General features: G+C 37.7%; 1 protein-coding gene across 2 annotated transcripts; it reads left to right on the top strand.

The window, feature by feature from the left end:
* The first annotated feature begins 620 nt into the window (after positions 1-620).
* Positions 621-7,069, top strand: LOC110788051 (importin subunit alpha-1). 2 transcript variants are annotated; one of them, XM_021992694.2, is made up of 12 exons: positions 621-776; positions 932-1,153; positions 2,685-2,781; positions 2,879-2,970; positions 3,071-3,202; positions 3,309-3,494; positions 3,583-3,746; positions 3,835-3,913; positions 4,527-4,655; positions 5,232-5,359; positions 5,443-5,814; positions 6,514-7,069. In XM_021992694.2, exons 2-11 carry the CDS (start codon positions 941-943, stop codon positions 5,810-5,812), a joined length of 1,590 nt encoding a protein of 529 aa, XP_021848386.1. In that variant the 5' UTR covers positions 621-776; positions 932-940; the 3' UTR covers positions 5,813-5,814; positions 6,514-7,069. The 2 variants fall into 2 exon arrangements, with proteins under 2 accessions (XP_021848386.1, XP_021848387.1); XM_021992695.2 differs by having other exon boundaries at positions 667-776; positions 915-1,153; positions 6,514-6,932.
* The last annotated feature ends 14,200 nt before the right edge of the window (positions 7,070-21,269 follow it).

Below are 21,269 nucleotides of genomic sequence, written 5' to 3'. Positions count from 1 at the left end.
AGACCGCCTTATATAAAAGTTTGTAGTAACCTAGTAAGTTCTCGTTCTCTTCACCGAAAAGTATACTTTGTAATATTCAATTCAAATCATTAATACTCCGTAATAAGTTTCAATAACTAGAGGATAGTTCTCATATGTCAAAAAAAATTATAATCAGTAAAGTTTAGTAACTTTATAGAATTATCGCAACAGTGAACTAGAAATAAACAATTAAAGGTATGAATACTCAAAATCAATTTCAAGATATTTAAGTACAAGTAGCCCAAATTAAAGATATGAATGCTCAAAGTTGTGTGATGACAAATATGAAAATCAAACTGTTGCGATTAACCTGAAACGTGAAAAGTATTTTTTTTAGTGAAATAATAATATCACAAAACAAAAATTCATCAATTCGAATCGAGTTCAGGTCTTCATTTATGTGTCATAGTTCTAAATTTCTCTCAATAACTTTAAGTTGAGTTCGCGTCATGTGCTCGGATGAGAGACGATGTTGGGCCTTTGATTTGGGCTACGAGTACTTCACCGAGAACACTCTTTTGGATTAAAGTTTTTTTTAATAGCGGCTATCAATTTTCAAAATGGGGATACTTTATTATACCTAGCCAATAAGATGAAAGATTAATCTCAATTATTTTTGAAAAAACCCATTCTTTTTGAAAACGACGGTTTAAATTAAAAATAAAATCAACACTTTCCCCCTCACCCAACTTTCTCTCTCCTCCTCCAAAAACCCTGCCTCCTTCCCTCTGCTCACTCGTTCAATCTCTCACTTGGTAATTCTGCTACTCAATCTAATTTCTCTCTTCAATCATCACCTGCAGTATTGATTATGCTTCATTTTGTTTGATTTCTGTTTGAATTGGTGTGTAATTTTGATTTGTTAAAGTAATTAGGGTTTTAATTTTTGTTAGAATTGATTGAATTTCAGAAAGAAACGATGTCGTTGAGGCCAAATGCGAGGACGGAAGTTCGTCGGAACCGGTACAAAGTTGCCGTCGACGCCGATGAAGGTCGACGGAGAAGAGAGGATAATATGGTGGAGATCCGGAAGAATAAGAGGGAAGAAAGCTTGTTGAAGAAGCGTCGTGAAGGTCTTCAGCCTCAGCAGCAATTTGCTCCTCCTCTTCATACTTCTACTGTTGAGAAGAAGGTCTATTTTTTGGCTCCGATTTTTTTGGATTTTTAAAAAATTTAAATAATTATTGTTTGAGTTGATGATTATGGCCGATAAGTCGGATGTTATGTGATATCTGCCTTTTGATGTTTTGTAGTTAGTTTTTTTGGATTTTGAAATTTTTAGCTTAATCGAGGTCATTGTTTTCGCTATGTGCCGGAAATTTTGTACTCCGCAGTTGATTAGCTTTTAGTTAATCATTTTTGGAGTTTCGTTTAGGAAATTTTACTGGAAAGCTTGTGGCAGATTGTTTAAGCTGAACTTGATTCATTTGTTGACGAATATTCTATGTGAAATGATTATAGGTATGGTCGTATTGGGATTTGCTTATCCTCTTGGAATGTGGAGGGCTAGGCGGCTAGGGTCTAATAAATAAATAAAATACAGCTTCCTTCATCCCTGAATAAACATACATTTGATTTCGGAGTTTGGTGTTCAAGCTCAAAAGTTTAGAGTGGTTTTCCTCATTTAAATCCCTCGATGCTACCATGGTTTTCCTCGTTTATTTTCCTGGTTCAGGATTAAACTGCTAGCTCAGTTGCAGTGCTTGCAATTCTATTTTTATACAATACAGGATAAATCACTGCAACACATAGCTAATTGATTCAGCGGCTTAAGGAGAACTAAGCCGTGCTCGATCCTCTTGGGCACATGCTCACACAATTTTACAGAGTCTAAACAAAATAAACGATGTAGTATTAACATTTTGGTCTCGATTGGTTGGGAGTTTAGGATTCTGGCAGCATGATACTCCTGTTACATGTTTGAATCTCCTTGTCTCATGGTGAAGCTATTTTTCATGTGGCTTTCTCCTCCCAGTCACCTTTTTTATACAAATTCCGATAACACCGCTAAATGAGTTAGGTTTACCCCATAAACCACTAGCTTGGTGCCTCGAATAGTGTCTCTTTTGTGGACGGTACCATGGTAGTGCTTTCAATACCGATGCAGAAGTACTTTTCTATCATATTTATTTTTAGGTAATCGTTCAATAATTGGCTATAAGTTTATCAAAATTATATCGAGGTACCATGTGAAAAAACATTTCCTGATTTATTGTTAGACATCTTTGTAAAAATATAACTTTATAGATTGTTAGTCCATTGAAGCTTTTCTTTAAGCATAGAGATTAGAGAGAGTATTGAATTGTAAAGAAAAATCTCTTTGGTATGTGAATATGAGTGTAGTGTATATTTAGGTAGTCCGAAATATTGCGTCCTTTCATTTAAATGACAATCAAAATTGTTTGTAGATTATTAAAACTGGTCAATATTGATTAGGAATGTATTGGATTTGTGGGTTCCTATTTGGAACTTTTTTTTTCTGCTGTCAGTGATGAGTGTGTTCTACTAACCCAGTGTTGCTTTAATCTGCGCTCTTTCTCTAATCTTGCCCCTTTTAAATTTTCCTCTATAAAAGACAACCTTTTGCTTTAGGTATTAGCTCTTGTTATGAATTATCCTGTATATCTTTCCTGAATTTCAATTGGCTGCTTGTCTCTTTGCAGCTAGAGAGTTTGCCTAATATGGTGGCTGGGGTTTGTTCTGACAATAATCAATTACAGTTGGAGGCCACTACGCAGTTCCGAAAACTTCTGTCAATTGGTATTGATAGTTTATGTACTTGCAATAATTTTGGCATGTGAAATGAAGTATTCTATAATTGTTTACGTAATATTGTTTTTGGTATTGCATTCTGTAGAAAGAAGCCCGCCAATTGAGGAAGTTATACAAGCTGGAGTTGTTCCCCGCTTTGTGGAGTTCCTTCAGAGGGAGGATTATCCACAGCTACAGGTCTTTACTCCTGATATTTTTACTTAGCTTCGAGTTGTAGTGTCTTTTGACTTTGTTGGTGGTTGTTCATTGTTCTGAAAAGTTGAATTTTGTTGTGTAGTTTGAGGCTGCATGGGCTCTCACAAACATTGCATCAGGGACCTCAGAAAACACCAAGGTGGTAATTGATCATGGGGCTGTTCCAATATTTGTGAAGCTTCTTGCTTCTCCCAGTGATGATGTTCGTGAGCAGGTATATGCCGGAAACCTTTAACCTTATCTTTGTTTATTATTGGTGTATTGTTAAGTGCCTTAGAGTTGTGTCTGCCTCTTTGCTATGACATTCTTTGAATCTGCAGGCAGTGTGGGCATTGGGTAATGTTGCTGGTGACTCTCCTAGATGCCGGGATCTAGTTCTTAGCAGTGGTGCACTGATTCCATTGCTTGCTCAACTCAATGAGCATTCCAAGCTGTCCATGCTTAGAAATGCAACATGGACTTTGTCCAACTTTTGTAGAGGAAAACCACAACCTCCCTTTGAACAAGTCAGTGCTCTTATTTATCTCTGTCATTGTTTAAATGGCTTTAAGACTAATTTTGTTGAAACCTTATACTCTGAAATTCCATGAATAGGTGAAGCCAGCTCTTCCTGCACTTGAACGTCTTGTTCATTCAAATGATGAAGAAGTATTGACAGATGCCTGCTGGGCACTTTCTTACCTATCGGATGGACCAAATGACAAGATTCAAGCTGTGATTGAGGCAGGTGTATGCCCAAGATTAGTTGAGCTCCTCATGTATGCACCCTAGTTCTGTTATCTGTAAGGTGGTACATATTGTCTTGTGCTTTTAGTTCTATTTACATGTTCTTTTGTCTTTGTCCAGGCACCCATCTCCTTCAGTGCTGATTCCCGCCCTCCGTACAGTTGGTAATATCGTCACTGGAGATGATTCACAAACACAGGTTAGATTTCGCCAAGAGCACATACTTTCTTTGTATGACTGGTGCAACAGGGGACAGCTTGGAAGAATAGCTTTCCTGTTGTAGACAACCTTAAATTGTTTCATCTGTTCTTTAACAGTTTTGTTTGCTTTGACCCAAATGATATCTGCTATATTGACTGTGATCAGTGACAACAGTTGAATGAACTTCGTTTCCCATTACTTGCATGAAAGAATACAGACTTGTCTTCTTTCTTCTCCTTAACTGTTTCTTTGCAATCGTGCTTGTTTGTTTTAGGGTCTTTGCAAGTGTTTTAGGGTCTTTGCAACTGTTTCTTTGTTTGTTCGTTTCCCATCATGAACTTTCAACGGCTAGGAAAAATGTGCAATTTTTTCATACGTATCATTAAAGAGCATTGCTGTTTTATGGCTTGAATATTTGGAATTTTATATGATAATTATTGCCGATTAATTGTGAAACTAATGGAAGAAGTACCTAGAGAACACACTCTGTATTATATTTACCTGGCTAGTTTTTCTTGTTTGGAATGTGCAATGTGGGAAATTTTATTCCTTCATTTCAATATTACATTTACATTGCATTGGCTTAACATTGCAATTTATCATCATTGCAGTTTATCATCAACAATGGTGCATTGCCATGTCTTTTGAACCTGTTGACATTGAATCACAAAAAGAGCATTAAAAAGGAAGCTTGTTGGACAATATCAAACATTACAGCTGGAAATAAGGCACAGATTCAGGTATTACAACTTGTCTTGTCCTTGCACCTTGGAATTAATTGAAGTTCATTTGTGATATTCCTTCCATTCCAAATTTAAATTCCTATTTGCCAATTTTGGATTTCTTGAATTTTAGTTATTAGTCCTTATTCCTTTAGTGTAGGTTTTTTCCCTTTCTAATTTATATTTTTTTTAGGCTTCCACAGATTATTTTTACTTTCTTTGTTAAGTGTTCCATTTGATATTGATATTTGGAACTCAAAACAGCCGATGTTTGTTACAATTGTTTCCCACTCAACTTGTGGTAATATGCTTTGCAAGTAACCCATCTAAAGTGAGTCTTTAACCTAATTTAAAAAGGGCAGTGTTTCAAGTCGCCCTAAGACCAGTTGATTCCATAGATAAATATAGATGCCACCAGCTTTTATGGGTGCCTTGGGATAAAGGATGCGTTTGGTATCCCTGCTGCAAGTCTGTAACAAGCAACTCGGTTATATGTTTAATTTTACCTGTATACATTTTTATTTTTTTTTTGCATTTAAAGACATTAAGTAGTATGAATAAATATATGCTTATTGTTATTGCTGAATGATATAGGGTGTTATTGAAGCTGATTTGGTTGGCCCTCTAGTCAACTTGTTACAAACTGCGGAGTTTGATATAAAGAAAGAAGCTGCTTGGGCAATATCGAATGCTACATCCGGTGGAGCACCAGAGCAAATAAAGTTTGTATTCATTGTTTTGTAGTATTTATATCATCTATCTTGTGTGCAAGATGGTAACCTCAAGTTGGCCCTTTATTTGTTAGGTATCTCGTGAATCAGGGATGCATAAAGCCGTTATGTGATTTACTTGTGTGCCCTGATCCAAGGATCATCACTGTTTGTCTAGAAGGGTTGGAGAACATCCTGAAGGTTGGTGAAACAGAGAAGAATTCTGGAACCACTGGAGATGTTAATTACTATGCGCAGATGATTGATGAAGCTGAGGGATTGGAAAAGATTGAAAATCTACAAAGTCATGACAATAATGAGATTTATGAGAAGGCAGTCAAAATTCTTGAAACATATTGGTTGGAGGAAGAAGAAGAGACTGCTGTACCGGCTGCTGATGATTCTCAAGCCGGGTTCCAGATGTGGAACAATGAAGCTCCATCTGGTGGTTTCAAGTTTGGCTGAAGGTAAAAAAATTCTATCTGATTAACCCTAAAACTGTTGTTTGTAATCACATCCACCCCTCACCCCCTTGTTCCCATTGGGTCAACTACATGATAAATTTATTTTGTTACATACAAGCTGAAGGCCAAAAGTAGAGAATTTTTGCAAAAAGAGTGCACTTTTCAGATTGCGTCAAGAACTATGTTTCTTAGACCTTACTGCAAATGTTAGCACGGTATATGTCCTGAGTTTTTAACATGGGTGCTTGAGAATTGAGATGAAATGAAAATTCCAAGTAAACTTTGGTCAGATATCTGATTCAGTAGATCCATTGAAACTTTTCGCAACCCCCAAGTCAGTTGGAAATTCAGTTTTAACTCCCAGTTTTCATCCATCTATCAGAATTCTATCTTAATGTAGAAATTTATCAAAGTACCATTCTTATTTTTACGGTTTCACATTCATTCAATATAGTGGAATTTTCTCGAATCTCCCTGATTTCTACGAGGAATGGCCCTCTTGCCCATTTTCCTCCAGAAACTCACTTTTGCAAGAACTTAAGCTTACCCATCCATACACCTGGAGGTTGGGGATGTTTGTTTCTATTACAATCATCGTTAAACTTGGACCCAAAAACAAGTTTTGAATATTTGCTCACCCAAAAACTTGAAGGCATATAGTTTATTTACTTGTTTTGCGGCTAAATACGTATGTAAACACAGGTTTTGAGGCATAAGTGGCAGTGTGTTGAAGTGAACAAGATGGATTGTGGACTCTAGCTTGACGTCAGGTGGAGTTGAAGGTCCAGCTCTGCTCGGGCTGGGTTTGGTTATGAATATAGCAAGTGTCAACTGTCAAGTCTGTGTGGTCAAGGAGGTTCTGCCAATGGTGTAATTGTGATAGTGGTTTGGTGTGGTGTTCCTCCGTGTATTATTACCCTTATGTTGGGTATTTATGTCAAATAGTGGATTCTTTATTGGATCTTTTGTTGTTTGGGGGGGGGAATGGGGGTGTTAGGTCTGAAAAGATGGGTTTTGATGTTCGATACAAGTACGAGTAGTATTTTTGTCCTATAGAGTACTGAATATTTGTTTTCGACTTGCTGTTTATTCTTTTGCCTGGCAACCCAAGTTTTACTTTCCGTCGTCATACACTTCTGACCCGGGATACATGTCCAAGTGAAAGTCATAAAATCAGGTAAACCGAAAGATGATATTTGTGCTGGGTGTATGAAATAATAAATGTGTAATGGTGCTTGATAATTTTTCCGATGTATTATGAAGACGAAGTAAGATTCATGCTAGGGTTAAGGCGTGGGTTTTATGGCGCGGTGTATTGTTAACCGTTGTAATTTTTATTTTTATTTTGACAGCACAAAAACAAACAATCACTCAATCATACCCCTCATTTCTTTATTAGCGAGATATGGGTTGGGGTTATCACCGACCTACTAACTTTAACACATACTACATAGTTTGGTGAAGACGACTTCGGATTCGAAAGAGCTTGAATAGCTTCTTGGTAATCTGTTTTAATTAAAACGTTCCTGGAGAGACCCGCTGCTATCTTCAGCCCTTCCCAAATCGCTAAGCATTCAGCCTGGAGCGCCGAAGTGGCACACACCCTAAGAGATCCTCTGATGTGACTTTTCGTATTTTTCTCCCCTTGCCACCCCACCGTTGCCCTCCATTCAAATTTTTTCCTTTTTTGTATTCCCTTCCATGCTGCATCCACAACTATATTAAGGTAATCCGACAGGATAGGCTTCCCGATTGCCCACGTCATCTTTCAGATGTACGGGTTACCATACTCGGCCCTCGAACTCTGGGTTTCTCCGTTGAGGAGATCCGCCATCTTTGACCAATTCTCCTTTCCTTCTTTGGCCAGAGCCAGGATCCTTACAGGTGAGCACTGCACATTTCGAAACACGACTTCATTCCTATGAAGCTAGAGAGCCCATAGGGTGGAAATAAATTTCACCACTCTCGATTCATCCTTTTTATCTTCCTTGAAGAAGGATAGGAACTTTTTCAACCAATCCCCAATGGTTACAATGGCCATTAGTCGAGGATAAATCCCCCAAACTACCTGCCCTCTAAACATGGCTACTGATCGTACAATCTCGAAACAAATGACAATTTGTTTCCCTTTCCATTCCACTCAGCGGACAACTATCGTCAACCTGTATGATTCTTTTCTTAACATTTACCCGGGTTGCCATAGCCTTATTGATAATTTTCCAGCAGAAAAGTTATCACTTGGGTCCATAGCGCCGCCCATAATGGGACAGTTCTCGCTTACCTGTTCGTGCTGGATTAAGTGCCAATATGCGGTTGTTACGGAGAACTCCCCATTCTTTGAAGCTCCCCAACAGAACCCATCACGTTGCCCCTCTTTTGGTAACTTTGAAGCAAAAATTGCTTCCACCAACTCCGTAGTGAACTCCCTCCAGATTAAGCCACAATTCCAAGTTCAGTACTGGTTTATGTGGTCCGCTACCCATTTGATGGGAATGTCGTGGGATAGCCCTGGTTTCCTGTGAATATGCCCCATTGCAGTCCATACCTCCCCCATAGCATCCACTGTCTCCCCACTCCCAATAGTTCTACGTATCCCACCTTTAAGCCTAGCTAGGCTTTTCACCATGCTTCTTGCCGCCCAGGACGCATTCTTTAGGCAAGATCCTCTATAGCCTATGGTGACCGAGTCTTCACCATACTTCCCTCTAAACATCCTGCTTGCTAGAAGTGTGTGGTTGGAATGTAGTCTCCACGCCTGATTGCCTAGCATGGCAATATTGAGAGCATCGAATCTCCTAATACCCAAACCCCCCTCGGATATATGCAGCTCGAGGACCTCTTTTTTCCTCCAATAAATAGGGCAGCTGTCCATAGATGAGCTCCACCAGAATCGCATAATAGTAAAAGTGATTTTATCTGAGATCCCCTTTGGGATAAGATACAGAGCCATTAGGAATTTCCACGACGACAGCTTTGATAGTATCTTGTCATGAATGCTCCACAGATCCCTTGTGGTCCTTCCAGGGGTGTATCTTAGAAACCGTTGTAAATATTGAGAACCGATATTTCCTACCAAAATATAAGGTGTAAGTTCTATAATCATCAGAAATTTGACTCTTATTTCTGGGTTTATTGGGAGGCATAAAACATTACTAACAGAATTACCATTGATGTTCAACACACTACCCTAAGAAACTGTAGTTGCCCTGCTAGTCATGTCACTTACTGTATATGACAGTTGTAGACTTGTCGAAGATTTTTTCATGAATGCAACATCACATATGCACTTGGGCCCATTCCTAAGAGCTTCAGAAATAAGTTTGTGCATTCTCACTTCTCAGTTGATTCCTTGATGGTAGTAGTCCTGGCCCATTTGTTTTTTCCATCAGAAAAAGTTGTACGTTGACTCTGTTATCTATGGAGCAAACAAGAAATAATACGAGAAAAGGTTACACCAAGTATGTCTTCACTCTCCATGGAGGATGCGACCAACTCCGACATAGAACTTCATATTAGTGAAATTTGATTGGGATGTTTTACTCAAATCAGATGAATAAAACGGGTGGACAGTTGGTCACGTCCGATTTTTCACTGAGTGGTCATAGGTTCAAATCGTGCTGATTATGTGTACGGTATTATAATCTCCATGTCTTCGGTGTATTAACGAGCATTTTTATGTTCTAACTCTCTTCAACAAGTTTGTGAAAATCAAAAGTTAAGCCCGCTTCAGTAAAAATCACGTGATAAGCGCAGCAACAATAAAAATAAAATTAAAAAATTGATCTCGAACCCTAAAGAAATAAACTTAATCAAGTATCTCTACATCGGTCCAACTTTACCTAAGTACACTTTGCTCAAGTCAAATACACCTTAATCAAGTAGGCTTTGAAGGTACATTATACAGTTAATTAAACCTTGTTAAAATAAACTAAAGTATCGTTATTAGTTATCAATCCATTAAAACAGCTTAAAAAACATATTAACAACATACTTTCATGCAATCGAGAAAGAGTACAGCTTTCCCTGTCTCTTCACCATTCTTCTACTTTGTACATTTCTGTTTCATTTTTTTAATTATTACGGAGAAGTTTATTTTTGTTTTGCAGGATTTCTATAATCATAAATCTTTTACAAAGTACAACATTGAAAATGATAGTGTAATGATCAAAGAAAATGGCCACGTGGACTGCCCATCTTGATTTTAACCGCAGTAAAAATAAATTGAGTTCCAAAATGGTAAATAATAAGGTTCCACAAGAGGGACATTTGGGGTCCTTTATTTGGTTTGGTTTTGAGGGCAAATAAAGTGACATTGTGAGATTTCATTTTCATCATAAATATCTTGATTTTTCTTGTATCGTCATTGCAATTGTTATTTTTAGACCTCTCATCATTTCTCTCCCCGTACAAAACTATTCAATTGTCAATTCTTATTATTATAAATGAGATTTGGGGTGACTTAGATCTCCCACCACCGTGATATGGGTTGTCTAAGTACGAGTACAATTTATAACTAAAGTGAGTTGTGATAAGAAAATTATAAATAATTAACAAAAAAAAAAAGTAAAAAGGGGGAGAAGCAGACCAAAACGCACTCTAGAACACATATGTACTGCAACTGGTCAAAAAGTGTTGAAATTTTATTTGACTCCAAATACAGTACTCCATTTAAGCCAACTTTTATACTTCATTTGTTCCATAAATATCGCATCATCTTGGTTTTACACTAATTGCACTAGACTTTTGATCATTTTTTGTGATTCCTATCTAAGAAAAATTATAGTAATGTGAGATCTTGTTAGATTCTGTTCATATATATTTTATAAATATAATTTCTTTATTTTATAATTGTTACTTATACATAATTCGAGATATTAAGAGTCAAAGTATGCGTTAGGAAGGACTTTGAAAGCATTTTTTTTAGAAAATTTGCAAGTCGTGTCATTTAGGTTGAATCGTGAATTTCAAATTACTCATACCTAAAAATACACTGAAAATGAAAAACCGAAAATTACAAGGTGTGTTCGATATCATGGTAAGTTTTCAGTTTTTGATTTTATAATTTTCAAAATCGTACGATTTAGTTAAAAAAAATTAGTGATATATGTAATTATCGTTTTGATTTTAACAACCGGTAAAAGATTGAGAGAATTGTTTCTTGTTTTTATATTTTTGTTTTTAGTTTTCTAAAAAGCATAAAATGGAAACAAATAACAATACCTAACGAGGCTAGTTAAATACAATTTACAATTAAAATATGTTTTGATAAATTTATTAAGTTCAATTAATTCCAGCAAACATATGTTCAGAGAAGGGGAAAAGAGGAGTTAAAATTAGGTGAAAAGGTAGATCCTAAGGATTATGGAGGGGAGAGTTTGGTTTCTTGTTTCATTTTTTACAACAAAATACAATCATACTTCGCATTTCTTATAAAACATACAAGTAGGTTGTATTTGAGGGAGGCCAAATCAGTTGCATTTGTTTGTATTTGAAGAAAATGAATAAGAAAAACAAAAGGTTTATAGATAAACTTGTGTTATTTTAAAATAATTAGTGAAATCTAGACCATTCAATCTATGGGATTGTTAATTAAAGATTAAAGGTAATCAAGGGATGGGGCACAATCCCATAAAATCTCATCCTTAAGGGGTGGCTTAAGGAAGAACTACTTGGTTTTGTTTATTGCCACCCGATTAGCCTTTGTTATTATTCATCACAAAATCTTTGTTTGAATTGACACTATGATCTTTGATCTAGAGAGTTCACATTTGTCTCTTAGTGATAATTCTTAAAAAGCAACCGAATGTCTTTAGATTTAAAATTTGGGGCACTTAAATAGGAAACAAGAGGGGGGAGTCTATAAATAAATTTATAAATACACTAGTATTTCTTTTGTCAATGCATTTTTGGGAAAGAATTTGGAAAGTTTGAACGAGAAAATTTGTTCCTGCGGATGAACCATAAAGGCCAATGTAAAGTACAAATAAGGGTGGGAGGATTTGAACCTGAGACCTATCATGTACTGGTCGGCCATCGATTTTAACCAATAGGTCGAAACCTTATTGGTAAGTTTGAATGAGAAAGTTCATGTGTGCATCATAGGTTTTCTAAAAAAAAGTAAACTTTTAAGCTTATTCATTTACTTTGGGAGGGAATGGGAAGAGGCCGGACATGAAGATGATGATCAATTGAAGGAAATAAAGTGAATATGATAAATGTTGTAATCTATGTACCATCTATGTTCCTTAAAGTTTATTGCATTTACTATTTGCAGATACTCCAATACAATGGTTAACCATTAATATATCCACTTTTATAAGCGAAAAAATTTTAAAAAGTTGATATTTAAAAATACATACCGACTAACGAGACCAATCTAATAATATCTTACATAATAATGTTTTAATGTATATACTAGTGGAAATTTACGGTCAAAAATTTCATTCTTTTGACACATATTACAAAGCATAAAGAACTTTCAATGGTGTAGGTAGTACATATTAAAAAAAGGCAGGACAGATACAAGGAAATATACGTGACATTATGAAGTACAAATTTTTGTACAAATATAGATGTGTAATTTATGTTTGTGGTAATCCCTCCAACCCTATTTGCTTGCCTAGAAATAAAATGTGCTTTGTTAAGGCTTGGACAAAAAATATGCAAGGAGATGGGAGTAAACCCGGCTGTTAGGATCGGGATCCCACCTTAGGTAGGATCGAGACGATAGAATTGGAACGCATGATCATAAGTTCCTGCAAAATTGCAAAAGGGGGTAAGACAAGCGTTCCTAAATTAATAAATTCATATCTTTCAAACATTATGGATGTTAAATACATACGTGGTATTATTATTTTTTTATCGCAAATTAAGTCATGCATGGTTTTGTAATACTCCTAGTTACATAGATTAGAGAAGAGATCTGTCATTACAAGTGAATTATTGAAAGGCTATAATAGTTGTTTTGATCTTGTCACATTAACCATTTTTAGATCCGTCCTTACACACGGAACGGTTGTTAAGGGTGTAAACGAACCGAGTCAAATCGAGTACTACACTTTTCATGTTCATGTTCATGTTCATTTGTTGACCCTAAAGTTTTGATGATGACAAAGCAAACTCCTGACAATTGGTTAAGTTATGTTGCATAATAGGTTCCGAGATCCTTAGAGGGATAATGCTAAGTTAAGGAGATCCTGAGTTGGATAAACTAAGCAACGTGGAATATAAGCAAGTAATTGATCCATGTCAGACACTACATTGAAGAAATAATCATTAAGCAAGGCGAGATCCTTAGGCGAGTTCCTAAGGCGAGATCCTCATATATTATGTGGATCCTCGGCGTTCCAGAGAAGGAACAAATTGGGAAGACTTCGAGTGAAGCTTCTAAAGGTGCAACATGAAGACTACAACATATGAGTTTATGTTTAGGATTTATGTAAGTATTTAATATTGTTTATACGTAATTTGGAACGAAAGGAACCTAAGTATTTTGGTACGTTTTAAATTGAAATATATTAACTGTAATTATAAAAGAGTTTTAAGTTGGAAAATCTTTGTTAATAAATAAAATGAATTTAATTAATAAATGTAAACATAGGATTCTGTTTTCATTCTCCTTGTTTCTCAAGCAAAAGATTTTCCATGATCCTTAAAACTCTCCCACGTATTTCTGTTTAAACGTGCAAGTAGTGTTTTGATTTGGTCTCCCTGTTTCTCTCCAACTATGCCCATGTTACTGAGCAGTAACAGTTAGTGGGTAGTTGAGGAGAACATGGGTACCCAATCTTAGGTAAAACTCTCCTATAAAAGGAGAAGAGTTTTAGCTTTTCAAAACACAACTGATTTCTACAAAATCTATCTTAAAGAGCTTAAACGTTTTAAAAGAATCAGTTGGCAAAATAGAGTGTTCCTTGAGTTCCTTATTATTATAAGCTTTATTACGTACTAGAGTTTTATATCAAATTGTATTTTGGGTTTAAGGGTTGAGTGATCCTTAATTGACTTAGAGTTAAGTCAAAGAGAAACAGAGCGACTTAGAGTTAAGTCAAAGAGAAAAGGAGCGACTTAGAGTTAAGTCAGAGAGAGAAAGAGGAGCACAGTAATCAAAGGGGATTGCTGTGGGGAACTCGTGTTCGAGAGGAACTCGAGTTAGAGAGTGTATTTGTAATAGAGTTATTACATTAATACAAAAGAGTAGTGAGGTTCTTCTTGATTAGGGTCAAGAAGGTTCCTCCATTTTATATCTTTCTTCGCTCATTATTCTCAGTTTCTTTATTGTTTAAATTCCGCAAGAAACTTACCCAAGTTCCCAAGAAACAATTCACCCCCCCTCTTGTCAAGTGTTCCTACTGAACTATCAGTTGGTATCAGAGCAGGATCTCACAAAAATACAGGAAACCCTGTTGAGAAAAAGTTCCTGGAAAATATGAACGCTTACGAGAAACTCGAGGAAGGTTATTCCACTCAAAGACCTCCAATGTTCAACGGAAAATTCTACACCTACTGGAAGAACAGGATGGAGATCTACATCAAGGCAGAGAACTATCAAGTCTGGCGAGTCATAGAAGTCGGTGATTTCGAGGTAACAATGACCAATGCTCAAAATGAGGTAGTTCCTAAACCCATGTCTGATTTTACTAAGGAAGATTTTGAGAAATTCGAAATCAACGCAATGGCTGTGAAAATCTTGCATTGCGGCCTTGGACCTCATGAACATAACAGAGTTATGGGGTGCAAGAGCGCAAAGCAAATCTGGGATCTCCTTCAAATAACTCATGAAGGAACTAATGAGGTCAAACGTTCAAAAATTGATTTATTAATGTCTAAGTATGAACGTTTTGAAATGCAACCAAGAGAAACAATACAGGAAATGTTTACTCGTTTCACTAATATCACTAATGAACTAGTTTCTCTTGGAAGAAATATTCCCTCTGATGAACAGGTTAGGAAGATCCTAAGGAGCATGCCACAGGATGATAGATGGAGAACCAAGGTCACGGCATTGTTCGAAACAAAGGATTTCACCAAATTCAACATTGAACAATTGGCGGGATCCTTGATGACGCACGAATTACATCTAGGAGCAGCTGTTCCTGAGAATCCCAAGAATCGAGGCCTTGCTCTTAAGGCTGAGGAACAGGAGGACTCGGATCCTGATGAAGAAGAAGCTGCCATGTTGGTCAGAAGAATGAAAAGATTTTACAGGAACTCTAAACCTGGAAATCTAAGAGGAAGGAACTCAATGAGAAAACCAAGCGGTTCCAAGCCTGACCAAGGATGTTTCAAGTGCGGAGAATCAGACCATCTAATCAAAGACTGCCCTCAGTGGGAAAATGAAAAAGGGAAAGGCAAGGGAAAGGATCTGTCCAAGGAAAGATTCAACAAATCAACCTTTGCCAAACCCAACTTCAAGAAGGCTATGATCGCAGCTTGGGGAGATGCTACTGACTCGGAAGAAGATGAGGATCAACCAAATGAAGAAACAGCAAACCTTTGTCTTATGGCAAAGATTGATGGAACAACCCAAGATCCATCAAAAGAAGTAAGTTCCTCAACTCTTCAATCTCTGTCTAAAAATAAGTTAGTGGAATTATTGATAGAAACTCTAGATAACTTTAAAAAGCTCAATGTAATAAAGGCTCAAAGTGACAAAGCCTTGGAACTCACCAAGGGACACATGACCTGCCTTAATAATGTTAGATCTGATGTACAGGGTAGGTTCTTTGACTTGCTTGATAGAAACACTGCTCTTCAAAACTCCTTTGAGAGAGTCAAAAATGAAAACATTCTTCTCAAAGTGGAACTCAGTCAATATAAACTGTTTAATTTAAGCCTAGATCCTAGCAAGTCCACTGAGATTAGCATGGGGGTCTTTAACGTTGATTTGGAAAACTTAAACAGTGAGTTGGTCACAGTAAAGGAACAAAAGGAGAAATTAACCAAGGAACTAGCCTTAGCAAATGCACATAAACAATCTCCTAGAATCACGCCTAAGTGGATTGAGAAGGCTCAATCTAAGAGAACTGAAGGCCTAGGTTTTTACTATAAAAGGAACAATGGTAAAAAGAAAAATTATGTGGAACTGCCTAGTGTCAAAGTTTGTTCCTTTTGTGGTACTGGTGATCATGTTGTGACTGAGTGTTCCAAAAAGAAGGAACTGTTAAATAAAAACCAGAACATTGTCAAGAAGATATGGATTAAGAAAAATGATCCTTTAGTAGAAAAGGAACTCGAGGAAACCCGAGTTCCTGTATCTAACAATTAATAATATTGCAGGTCCTAGTGAGGGGGAACAACTCGTGGTATCTTGATAGCGGGTGTTCCAAGCACATGACAGGAGATAAAACCAAATTTCTCTCACTAGAGGCCTACAACGGAGGAACTGTGACCTTTGGAGACAACAAGAAAGGTGAAATCATCGCCATTGGAAAAGTAGGAAGGTCAAGTTCCCATTCAATTGATAATGTGTTCCTGGTAGAAGGTTTAATGCACAGTCTGCTTAGTATTTCACAATTCTGTGACAAAGGAAACTCGGTAAGCTTTACTTCAGAAAGTTGTCGAATTATTAACAATTACAGTAAGGAAGTTATTTTGGAAGGAACTCGCAAAGGGAACACATATACTGTGGATCTCAACAAAGTTCCAAGGAACAACTTAACTTGTCTTAGTGTTATTGAGGAGGATCCACTTCTATGGCACAAGAGATTCGGACATGCTAGCTTTTCATTGCTTGACAAACTGAGATCAAAGGAACTAGTGAGAGGTCTACCTTCCATCAAGTTCCTTAAAGACAAAGTTTGTGAAGCATGTGCCAAAGGAAAGCATGTCAGGAGCTCTTTCAAGCCTAAGAAAATGGTCAGCACAACTAAACCATTGGAACTCATCCATATGGATTTGTGTGGACCTATGAGAATTCAAAGTAGAAGTGGAAAACGCTATGTCTTGGTTATTGTTGACGATTTTTCTCGATTTACCTGGGTTATTTTCTTAGCAAGTAAAGATGAAACGTTTAATGAATTTGTTGCTTTTGCTAAGAGAATACAAAGATCCACAGGACGTCAGCTAATACATATAAGGTCAGATCATGGAACTGAATTCGAGAATCACAAGTTTGATGAATACTGCAAGGAACAAGGTATGGATCACAACTTTTCTGCACCTAGGACTCCACAACAAAATGGAGTCGTTGAAAGAAAAAATAGAACCTTGGAAGACATGGCTAGAACCATGTTAATTGCCAGTTCCTTACCAAGGAACTTCTGGGCTGAAGCAGTAAACACAGCTTGCTATATTCTTAATAGAGTAATGATCAGGGCCATTTTAAACAAGACTCCCTATGAGTTATTAAAAGGAAACAAACCCAATATCTCTTACTTTAGAGCCTTTGGGTGTAAATGCTTTGTTCACAACAATGGCAAAAGAAACTTAGGGAAATTCGATGAAAGAAGTGATGAGGCCGTGTTCCTAGGATACGCCTTAAACAGTAAAGCATATAGAGTTTATAATAAAAGGTCGATGTGTATTGAAGAGAGTGTACATATAATATTTAATGAAGCTAACAATGTTGATGAAATTCAGGAACAGGAAGATTTCGAAATTGGATTAACTCGTTTTACAGATTATGATGAGGAAATCTCTCCTGGAAGAAAGCAAAATGAAATAGCAGATCCACAAACACTAGAAACTGCTACTAACCAAGGAGTTCCTGGAAGAAGAACCCCTGATCCTGAGGAACCAGAAAATGTTGATTCTGAGGAACCGGAAGAAGATCAAGAGACCTCTGATGCAGAGGAACAAGGATCTCAGGAAACAGAAGGAACTGAGGAGACCTTAGATGTTCCAGTGGCACAATTTCAACCTAAGCCCTGGAAACATCAAAGTTCTCACCCAATGGATCTGATTATCAGTGACATTAGGAAAGGAACTCAAACAAGGTCTCAACTAAGGAACTTCTGTGCTTTTCATGCGTTCCTCTCCACAATCGAGCCAAGGAACCACACCGAAGCTTTGGAAGATGCTGATTGGATCACTGCCATGCAAGATGAGTTAAATGAGTTCCAAAGGAACAAGGTATGGCATCTGGAACCCAAACCAAAGAATCAGAAAGTCATAGGACTAAAGTGGGTGTTCAGGAACAAGCTCGATGAACATACCACAATCATCAGGAACAAGGCAAGGTTAGTAGTCAAGGGCTACAATCAACAGGAAGGTATTGATTTCGAAGAAACCTTTGCTCTTGTTGCTAGATTAGAAGCTATTCGTATTCTAATTGCTTTTGCAGCCTTTATGGGATTCAAGTTGTATCAGATGGACGTCAAATGTGCTTTCTTAAATGGTTTTCTTGAGGAAGACGTCTATGTGGAACAACCCCCTGGTTTTGAGAATCCCAAATTTCCGAACCACATCTATAAGCTTGATAAAGCTCTTTATGGGTTAAAGCAAGCTCCTAGATCGTGGTACGAGAGATTATCAAAGTTTCTTTTACAAAATGATTTTAAACGAGGAAGAATCGATAAAACTCTATTTTTAAAATCAAAAGGATCTGACTTATTAGTTGTACAAATTTATGTCGATGATATATTATTTGGTGCTACTAACGAAAATTTGTGCAAGGACTTTGCTAATTTAATGTGCAGTGAGTTTGAAATGAGTATGATGGGGGAACTCAATTTCTTTCTTGGTTTGCAAATCAAACAAACTAAGGAAGGAATTATGATCCACCAACAAAAATATGTGAAGGAACTCCTCAAAAAGTACGAGCTAGATTCAGTGAAAACAAATCACACTCCCATGGGAACAGCCACAAGACTAGATGAAGATCCCACAGGAAAAAGTGTGAATCAAACGACGTACAGAGGAATGATTGGATCTCTGCTATACCTAACCGCAAGCAGACCAGACATATCATTCAGTGTTGGGTTGTGTGCAAGATTTCAATCAAACCCAAAGGAGTCCCACATGACTGCAGTGAAGAGGATATTCAGATACCTCAAAGGAACAGACGATCTATGTCTGTTTTATCCAAGAAGTGGAACTTTCGATTTAAAAGGATATGCAGATGCAGATTATGCAGGTGATTTAGTAAACCGAAAGAGCACATCAGGTATGGTTCAATTCCTAGGATCTTGCATGGTTTCTTGGGGTTCCAAGAAACAGAATACCGTTGCCTTATCCACAGCAGAAGCTGAATATGTAGCAGCTGCTGCATGTTGCTCTCAAATACTGTGGATAAAGCAACAGTTAAGGGATTTTGGGATCATATATGATTGTGTTCCTATTTATTGTGATAACACTAGTGCAATCTGCATTTCTAAGGATCCGGTACATCATTCCCGGGTTAAGAATATTCATATTAGGCATCACTTTCTTAAGGATAATGTTGAAAAAGGTTTAATCAAGTTGGACTTTTGTCAAACTGAGAATCAAATTGCAGATATTATGACTAAACCTTTAAGCAGAGAGAAGCATGAGAAAATGAGAATGGAACTCGGGATGATCAAAATAAGATAAGGAAGCTGACAGATCCTCATGAGGTATGACTCTTTTAGATTTATGCATTACTACTGTATACCATTATAAATACATGTGCGCAAAGCATAACTGAAGTTTACCATCGTTGAGGAACAACTAAAAATTTCGAATTAAAATGTGTATTTAATTAGTCAGTAATATGAGATACGTAATTCAAACAGTTCCACTAAAATATAAGGATCATGGATATATTTTTTATGTTACAATTTTTTTCCTATCTTCTATTTTTCCACAAATTATTTTTATTTTTCATTTTCTTTTATATATCCATAATTTTCATTTATTCCCTTAAATTTTATTTTTCTAAAATTAAAAGCTAATGGATCACACCTATGGATCTCTCATACTCATGGCCACCACAAATTAAAATTTCACCACTTCAAAACACAAGGAACCCAAAATAAAAACCCCCAAAATTCACACACCACAAAACCCTAGAAATTAAAAATCCCCAATCTAAAACCCTAGCCACCATGATCGGCGGCCAGCCACCGGAGGCAGCGGCTCGGCGACCGACCGCCCACCGAATCCCAGCAGCCGCACCAAATCGTGCCTCCCTCGCCCTACATACCATCCACGAACCTCCTCTTCTCCAATCCCACACAACCACCGCCGAAGACCAGCCGTCCGCCTCCACAGACGGCGGCACCCTCCACCTGCTTCCGACGAACCGACCACCCCCCCACCAACACTCGCTCGCGAACACCCATCCACTCCCAGCCCCGTTCGCAAACCTCCCTCTTCAACCAAAACCGTTCGAGAAAAGCCTCCCTCCTCCATCCGATCCGGTCGCGAACGCCCACCCACCACCAAACTGTTAGGTTATGATACATATGACAATTCATAAATCATGCGGAAAAACCATAAAACCCAGGAATACATATTATTTACACATAATCATTTAGCATAGAATAGATGCATACTCTTTGTTGCGTGCCTTCCCTAGCTGCGCCCGAACCGAACAAGAACAAGTCTTTAGGACTCCAAGTGTCGTCCCTCCGTAGATAGTCCACAGCACGTCCGGATCCGCCTTAAGATTGACCAACTAGAATCGCCCTTAAGGTACTAGAAAATTTCGGCAATTTGAGCAAGATGTGTGTTTGAATTTTCTCTCAAAAACTCACTTTGAATACTTTGAAACTTGTGTTATAAATTGTGAGCCCTAGCCTCATATTTATAGCGGTATGGAAAGGGAATCGTAATCCTATTCAGATACAAATTAATCAAACCTAGAATCCTACAAGAACTCTAATTTAATTAATTTATCAAATAGATTTAGGAATTTAATCATTAACCGAACTCTGCATGTTTTAGGAAACGTGCACGAACACAAACACTTGCACACACACGCACGACAGCCACGATGGGCTTCATGCGTGCGCGCGAGCAGCAGCCCACTCAGCGCCCGCGCGCGCTGCGCGCTGCGCGCGCTGTGCGCGCTGTGCGCTGCGCGTGCTGTGCGCGCTGTGTGCGCTGCGCGCTGCGCGCAGCCTGCTGGGCCTGGCCTTGCTGTTTGTGCGGCGCGCTTGGCTTGCTGGGCGATGGCCTGGCTTCGTGCTGGGCCTCGTCCGGCAGGCCTCGTCCGATGCTTATTCGTACGATGCGCTTCCGATTAAATTTCCGATTCCGGAATTTATTTCCGATACGAACAATATTTAATATTTCCGATTCCGGAATTAATTTCCGTTTCGAACAAATACTTAATATTTCCGTTTCCGGAATTATTTTCCGATTCCGGTAATATTTCCGATTCTGACAATATTTCCGTTTCCGGCAATATTTCCGATTCTGGCAATATTTCCATTTCCGATAATATTTTCCGATACGTACCATGTTTCCGTTTCCGGCAACATCTACGACTTTGGATAATATTTATTTTTCCGATACGATCCATATTTCCGTTTCCGGTAATATCATCGTTTCCG

The sequence above is a fragment of the Spinacia oleracea genome, chromosome 3 (assembly GCF_020520425.1).
Source record: "Spinacia oleracea cultivar Varoflay chromosome 3, BTI_SOV_V1, whole genome shotgun sequence".
Taxonomy (NCBI): Eukaryota; Viridiplantae; Streptophyta; class Magnoliopsida; order Caryophyllales; family Amaranthaceae; genus Spinacia; species Spinacia oleracea.
The sequence above is the reverse complement of the archived record's forward strand: the minus strand, read 5'-3'. Positions and strand labels throughout refer to the sequence as shown.

Bases quoted from the DNA above. Each gene is read 5' to 3' on its own strand.
- LOC110788051 (XM_021992694.2), top strand. From the start codon at position 941: ATGTCGTTGAGGCCAAATGCGAGGACGGAAGTTCGTCGGAACCGGTAC. The intron at 2,971-3,070 runs GTCTTTACTCCT...TTTGTTGTGTAG, and splicing joins AGGATTATCCACAGCTACAG to TTTGAGGCTGCATGGGCTCT. The intron at 3,495-3,582 runs GTCAGTGCTCTT...TTCCATGAATAG, and splicing joins CACAACCTCCCTTTGAACAA to GTGAAGCCAGCTCTTCCTGC.